This window comes from Nylanderia fulva, unplaced genomic scaffold (assembly GCF_048542155.1).
Source record: "Nylanderia fulva isolate GAGA-0341 unplaced genomic scaffold, ASM4854215v1 Scaffold24, whole genome shotgun sequence".
Classification (NCBI taxonomy): domain Eukaryota; kingdom Metazoa; phylum Arthropoda; class Insecta; order Hymenoptera; family Formicidae; genus Nylanderia; species Nylanderia fulva.
Window position 1 is genome coordinate 1,167,361 of NW_028190304.1, and position 8,045 is coordinate 1,175,405.

Below are 8,045 nucleotides of genomic sequence, written 5' to 3' on the forward strand. Positions count from 1 at the left end.
GCTGCCGACTGACTGTCAATGGGACCACGCGTGTCGGGCCCATGTGTCGGGGCCCACTCCTGCCCCCCCCCCCCCAGTGGTCCCGATATATGTATATCCCCGCGCTTTTATTTTCTCCGATATACATTTTTCTATGTAGGTTAATTTTCCTGAACGACGGATGTCTCATATAACTGTTTACAAATAAATTTTATTATATTAATATATTTATTACTATAATTATACATATAATATTTTATATAATATGTACCTTGCTATATTATATTATATATTGTATCTATAATATATTATATATTGTATTTATTTTTTAATAAAATAATATATTATCATTTTTTCGACAGTTATATAATAAAAAGCGAAAAAGAAAAAGAAAGGAGACAATCTGATTTTGATACAAAAAAATCATAGTAAATTATAAATTAATAAAGGACAGAGGGAAGATATGGAAATATAAAGAAAATATTTTCAATGTGAAATCTTTATTAGAGTTGTTAAATATTTTTTAAAATTATTTATTAAAATATATTTTTTTTATTAATGCATGACGATCACCTGTTTTTAATTATAAGGACAAAGATAACATATCATGCAATTATGCGTATAATAGGAAGATGTCATTATGAATACTTTTTCGCATAATTTTGCTCTAATACATGTATAAATAATATTAATTCTATCATATCCAAGTACTTATCAAAACTTTTATATTTATAATAGTATTATAAATGTATAATTTATTGTATATTTTATATTATATTTTTTAATAACACATATATACACAAAATTCTGAATAAATATTATTTTAATTTTATTTTTAATTTTAACGAATATATAATATAAAAATATTAACTGTCAACATACCAAAGACTAATTTATGAAATTTTATCGCGATCGAAAAATATAAAATCTATAAATTTTCTATAAAACAAAATTGATTTAATAAAAATATACTACAGGTTTTTTATCTTTCTTTCAAATTCTCTGTAATGTATTTACCTCCTGTAGTATAAGTGCATTTCATTCTATTGTGTATCGATGTAAATTTGAACTTCTTTTATCAACAAGCAGTTCTTACAATCCTGAATTATCATCAGACGACTATTCGTTAATTTACATATCATTTCGTTATTCATTTCTATAATGCTTCCATTTCTTAATACACTACCGATAAAATCATGTTAATCATATATTTTATACTATCCATAAATTATGGATTAGGAGCATGTCTTATAAATGATTGTATATTTTAAGTATACTTTAATAAAATAATATATTATCATTTCTTCGACAGTCATATTAATAAAAAGAGAAAAAGAAAAAGAAAGGAGACAATCTGATTTTGATACCAAAAAATCATAGTAAATTAAAAATTAATAAAGAACAGAGGAAAGATATGTAAATACAAATGGAAATATAAAGAAAATATTTTCAATGTGAAATGTTTATATAATATATTATTTTATTAAGTATATTTTAATTGTGTTATATATATGTTTGAAAATATTAAGAAAAATAAAATAGATGATCACATGAGCGATATGTTTCAAAGTGAATAAATATACGCTTTACGATTACTAATTACTATAATTCGGTATGCTTCGTCGCTATCGATAGAATCTGTTAAGATAATTCGTTCGATAATAAACTGTGAATTATTACATTAAAAATATCTTAATAAATATATGTATATTTTAACAAATATATTAATATATATATTTGATCAATTACATTATTTTGCCATTTCTCGTCTAATTGCCATTTCTCAATTACATTTCGTCAAAATTCAGCACACTGAATCCTTATATTAAATAAGATAATTTTATACACATTTTCATTAATTCTAACTCCTTCTGCAGTCGAGGAATCAAATTTTGTATTAATTCAATGTCCTTAGTTATAATCAATGCCTGCATCCAGAAAACGTCAAGAATATTCTCCATTGTTTCATCGAATCTATCGCGATACATTTCAAAGGAAGCACATATTTCCTTTATCTTCTCCAGATGCATCATCGCGATAAACGCAAGATATTTGTTGTCTATCTTAAGTTTATTTTCTTCGTCATTAGTTTTCATAGGGTCATACGATTCCGCGTGAATAATAATTGTTAAGGTTTCCTTTAGCATATTGTCCCTATACATTTTAAGTTGATCTAAAATTTTAATAAACTCTTCTTGATGCATCTTTAGGAAGCACTGAAGATTTTCATTGTTATCCCTCAGCTCGCTGTTTTCATCGATTTCACTCGACCTATTGGTCTTCTCAACGTCATCTGCTCCGAAATTCAAGCACATAGCAATATTTACAATAACCATATATCTGTCGCAATATATTTGAAGTTCAGCATAAACTCTATCAATCTCTTTCTGATGCTTCATCGCGATGTACCGAAGATATTTGTTGTACTTCATCAACGTATTCTTGATATCACTCTTGCTCGATATGTTAGATGTCTCGACATCATTAGTTTCCATATTCATTGCATCCAGCTCTATCTGAAAGTTAAAGGCTATTAATTTTTTCTTTGAAGCCTTTTCCATTAATTTAATTCTCTGTACGATGAAATCTCTATGCGCAGCGATATTTTCTTCTTTATTTGGCATATTGTATCTGTCGCAATATGTTTGGAGTTGAACAAAAATTCTATTAACCTCTTTCTGTTGTATCTTGATAACAAACCAAAGATATTTATGGTTTGTCATCAGTTTTCTCTTTTCGTAATCGATTTCACATGGCATATTGCTCTTGACGTGAATGGTTTTCTTTTCTTTTATTATTCGCCGTTTCTCGAGCTTAAATTTCAACATTTTGTCTGCAAGTTCCAAAAATTTGTTTACCAGATTATTTTGATGCATGACGTATTCTGTTCTCATATTAAAGATATTCCAGTTATTATCTTTATTTTTGAAATAGAAGAAGACGATATAATTTTTAATTTGAGCAATAACTCTTTGAATCTCACTGTGATATACTATCTCCATAAACTGAAGATATTTGTTATCTTTCATCGTCTCGCTCTTTTCGTCGTCGATTTCACTCGGCATATTATCAGTCATTTGTGGTTTCGTTAAGTCTATCTTTTCTAATTTCTCTGTAATTTCGTCCTTCAATTGTTCCAAAGCCTGAAGGTCTTTCGAAGAGTTGCTATCTTTTTCAAGGTGTTTTTGGGTGGCAGTAGAAGTAGTTGTGCATGCTATATTACGTTCAACTTCTTCCATTATATCTTCCTTCACTTTTTCTTGTTTTCTGCCTGTCTGGAAACTGATATTATATATTTCTTCAAATTCTTGTTGTATTACTGAGAGATCCTTTTTCATATTTTTTATCTCATCTATTAAAAATAATAATATATCCTCGTCAGTAGTATCATTTGTTTGATATTTGATTATTTTATCCTGAAAATCATAGAATTCAAATTAATAGATTACAATTTCAAGATATATTTTATTTTATGACTGACTATACACAAACAAATTTTTACATGAGAATTCAGTTGACAAAACATTTGTTTTTGACATTATTTTTTAAACAGACGACATGTATATTTTGCTGACTTATGATTTATTTAATTTTTATAATTTTTATTTATATATATTTTTTTTGTTAATAATATAAGATTTGTTGCTTTATTATAATATTAAATTTCTTGTAAATTCATAAATGTTAATTGTTGCATATTTAACCGCAATTTGTTTTAACATCCTTTTAATACGCTTTTCTTGTTTTAATGGAGAATTATTGTTCAAAAGAAAATACTTAACTTATTTTCTTACTTATTTCTATTATATTGATATTCTAAAATTATTTTGCAGTTTAATAATGGACGATGTAGAATGTAGTTTTATAAAGATTTAAAGATTAAATTAATTAAACGAATGAAACTTTACCCACAACTCGTAATTAATTTTGCTCATCGTGATAGTGAAAGCTTCTTGTATTCAGCCGATGAATTTTTTACAACAAGTATCCTTTAAACAGGATACGACAAATACAGATGTCGATGCACGAATGTTCAGTAGAACAGCAAAAATAAAGACGTGATGATTACAATAACTAGCGAGCTAACAATCGTGATCATATAATAAAGACAACTGCCTAATTCAAATTCAAAATAAATATGTAACATATTAAAAATGATGTAAATTTGCGATTCTTAGATTCATTTAATTAAATATATTAAATAACTGAATTAGATTCTTAAATAATTACGTGTAGGCACATCCACGTTAGGCTATCACAGCGTAATATATCTTTCTGTATTGTTATTCAAATTAATGTAATTATACACTTGAAATAAATAATTGAACTAACAGTAGATACCGACGAATTGATAGATGACTAACAATCAAATAAATACTCGTTCTAACTACAATTAATGATGATTAATAAAATTAAAGCTAAATATATACGTTTGTAAATGCACGTGCTGAATGCAAAAGTAAATATACAATGCATGTGTAACATATAATTAGGAATTATTTTCATTTTATAATCACATTTTGTGAGAGAATAAAATTAATTAAATTATTTTGCGTTAAAAAAATATATATATTACTATAAAGACATAAATCTAATTATTTTGGACATTAATTTGTACTTACAATAAACACATATAATTGTAAATATGTAATATATATTTAGGAATTTTTAATAATTTAATTTTATAATCACATTTTAAGAGAATAAAATTATTTCTATTTATTATGTTAACAATTAATATGATATTATTAAAAAAACAAAAAAAAATTATTTTTGGACATTAATTTGTGTTTATAATAAAAATGAATTTATCGCATTATTAAAAAAATTTATTTAATCACATTCTTTAAAATTTATTTCTTAAATAGTAAACAATCTATAATAAATTATAAGCGTTAAATTATTTTCAAACATTTATTATAATAATTTTATTTATTTAAAATAATTATACAATAATAATATATAAATATTATAGAAATATATAGTTATTTTTTCATCAAACTGAGCAATTTGTCTCACCATCCTTTCTTTATGATTTTTGGATATTTTAATAGATAATTTGTGCCGCGAGAAAAATATTATTTAACTTATTTTCTTACTTATTTTTATTATTTATTTTCCCAAATATTTTTTCAGTTTAATAAAATAAAATATTTATTGTATTTTTATAATGATCTAGAAAGATTATATATATATATATATATATATTAATTAAATAAATAAAACTTTACCCAAAATGTGTGATCAATCTCGCTCATCGTGATAAGAGAAGTTTCTTGTATTCAACCGACGCGACGGATTTCTAACAACGAGTGTCCCTTGCACGCAGTTTAAACATATACGAATGTTCAGTAGAACGACAAAAATAAACATATAATTATAACACTAGGGTGACCTGACATTTGAGATTATTACTAAAAAGAACCGTCTTTTTGGATTCGAAATAAATTTTATAATATAATAAACCTTATATAAAGTGCGATAATTCTTATATTAATTTAAATGTATTATAATGAAAGAAATATTTGTTCTAGTAGGTAATAACGATTATAATTCAGGGATTATTACAATGAAATATAAATATATCTAAATAAAATTATAGAGTTTGTTAAAATTTCTTCTTGATATGTAATAAATTGTGAGTAATTACATGCAAAAACATTTACAAATACGTTCTGTTTGTTATTGTAATTATGAAAGCAATGAGTGATAGCGTTTGATTTGTTGCGTTAATGAGTAACAAATCATGTCGCTTTCAGTTTCTTCATTTTGCCGTTTCTCGGTAAGTCATTTATATAAACTCAATAATTAGCGCAATTTTATTACATGGATCTCCGCAAACTTGTCCAATAATTCCTTCTGTATGGCAATCTGTTCTTTTATAAAAGAAATTTCGTTAGTCATATACACTTGCTGATTCAAGAAAGAATCAGTCTTAGTAATCTCTTCAATTGTATCACAAAATCTTTTGCGAAACATTTCGAAGAAAAAAAGTATTTCCCTCATCTTTTCCAGATGCATCATTGCGACGAACGCAAGATATTCGTTCTCCTTCTTCAGTTTGTTTTCTACGTTATTAATTTTAAAGACTGGGTCATATCCTTCCGTATGCATAACAATCGGCACGTTTTTATTTGACATAGCATATTTGTTGCAATGTATTAAAAGGTCTTTATAAATTTTATTAAATTCTGCTTCAAAGTCCCTTGCAAAGGACCGAAGGTTTTTGTTGTCCCTCGTCAGCCCTTCTTCATCGATGCCACTCAGCACGTTATTGGTCTCCTCAACGTCATCGGTGCAATAATTGTTGCAATATCTTTCAAGTTTATTATAAACTTTATTAATCCTTTTCTGATGCGTCTTCGCGAGGTACCACAGATTTTTATTGTTCTTCTGCAAAGTAATCCTTAAATTATCAGCATTGTTGGACATATTTGATGTCTCGACGTCATTCGTTTCCACATTTGTTGCCTTTTCTTTTAGCTGAAGGTTAAAATCTATTACTTGATCACTCAGACCTAAAATATTTTTTATTGTTTCAATTCTTTGCAGGATGATATTTTTATACTTAATATGATCTACTTGTTTATTTGGCATATTGTTGCGATACGTTTGGAGTTGAACAAAAATTCTTTTAATTTCTTCCTTGCGTATCATTTCGACAAACTGAAGATATCTATTATCGATCAATAGCTTGCACTTGTCATGATCGATTTCACGCGACATATTGATCAACTCGACGTGCATCGGTTTTACTTTTGTTCTAATTTCTTCTCTCTCAATCTTAAACTTCAACACTTCGTCCTCACATTTCAAAAAATTGTTGATCAGACTAATTATATTAGTGAAGTATTCTCTTTTTACAGCAAGCTGCACTTGTCTCGTGTTGCGATAATGTTGGCTCCAACAATCTTCGATTTGATTTCTAATTTTTATAATTTCATCCTGGTACATTATCTCGTCAAACTGAAGATATTTGTTCATCAGCTCGCTCTTTTCATTGTCGATCTCACTCGGCGTACTGTCGGTCACTTGTTTTTCCAATTGTTCTCTGCTAGTTGTGCTTGCTATATTATTTTGAACTTCCGATGTAGCTTCTTCTGGTTTTTCCCCTTTTATAGGTGGCCCGAAAATCCTATCACATATGTACTCAAATGTTTGCTGCATTTTTGAGACATCCTCTACCATATCTTTGATTTTTTCTTGTGATTCTTTTAATGTAGCCACGTCGATATTTTGATACTGTTGAGGTTCAAATTTATCACCCTGAAAATTATAGAATATAGGCTAAATAAATTGCTTTCTTTATGTAATAAAGCAAATTATTTCTTAAATTACTTGTTATTATACATATTATAGAATTCTTGAATTGCATCTATGTTATTTGATTTAAAACAAAACGATAAATTATTTAAATTTATGTATATATGTTTGTATATCTATAAAATTCGCTTCAATGTTATGATAATATCCACGAACTATTCATACAAATAATGTAAGTTATAGAAAACTATTAAATGTATTTCAAGCTTATTGAGAAAATTAGTTTTGAAAATAATGGTTAACCATTACTTATTATCGGTATTGTAATGTAAATGTAGCTCGTTATCGTTATTTATTACCGACTTAAAATAATACATAATGTCATTAATGTAATACCTTCTTATAAACAAAAAATAATTTCTTACTGTTACTCAAACATAAAAATGTTGTCATAATTTTTTCACTTTTTTTAACGCTGTTAAAGCTAAAGAAATGTAAAATTTGCATGCATTAAATTTATATTTTTAAATAAATTTTATGTTAATACTAAATCAATGTAACTTTTATAAAAATATTGTTATAAATATAAGACAAACATTTAACAAATAATATAATTGATGTCATCATCAATATAAAAACTTAAATAAATAAAACTTTACCCAAAATGTGTGATCAATCTCGCTCATCGTGATAAGAGAAGTTTCTTGTATTCAACCGACGCGACGGATTTCTAACAACGAGTGTCCCTTACACGCAGTTTGAACATATACGAATGTTCAGTAGAACGACAAAAATAAACATAT

The 8,045-nt window shown here is 26.5% G+C and overlaps 2 protein-coding genes across 2 annotated transcripts; both read right to left on the reverse strand.

Moving 5' to 3' along the window:
* Positions 1 to 856: 856 nt before the first annotated feature.
* On the reverse strand, positions 857 to 5,273 carry LOC146723045 (uncharacterized). The gene is made up of 2 exons (XM_029306893.2): positions 5,211 to 5,273; positions 857 to 3,395 (listed from the first exon to the last, which is right to left on the reverse strand). Exons 1-2 carry the CDS (start codon positions 5,235 to 5,237, stop codon positions 1,800 to 1,802), a joined length of 1,623 nt encoding a protein of 540 aa, XP_029162726.2. The 5' UTR covers positions 5,238 to 5,273; the 3' UTR covers positions 857 to 1,799.
* On the reverse strand, positions 4,981 to 8,042 carry LOC114934242 (uncharacterized). Its single transcript, XM_029306891.2, has 2 exons — positions 7,902 to 8,042; positions 4,981 to 7,245 (listed from the first exon to the last, which is right to left on the reverse strand). The coding sequence occupies exons 1-2, from the start codon at positions 7,926 to 7,928 to the stop codon at positions 5,788 to 5,790; spliced, it is 1,485 nt and encodes a 494-aa protein (XP_029162724.2). The 5' UTR covers positions 7,929 to 8,042; the 3' UTR covers positions 4,981 to 5,787.
* Positions 8,043 to 8,045: the final 3 nt, after the last annotated feature.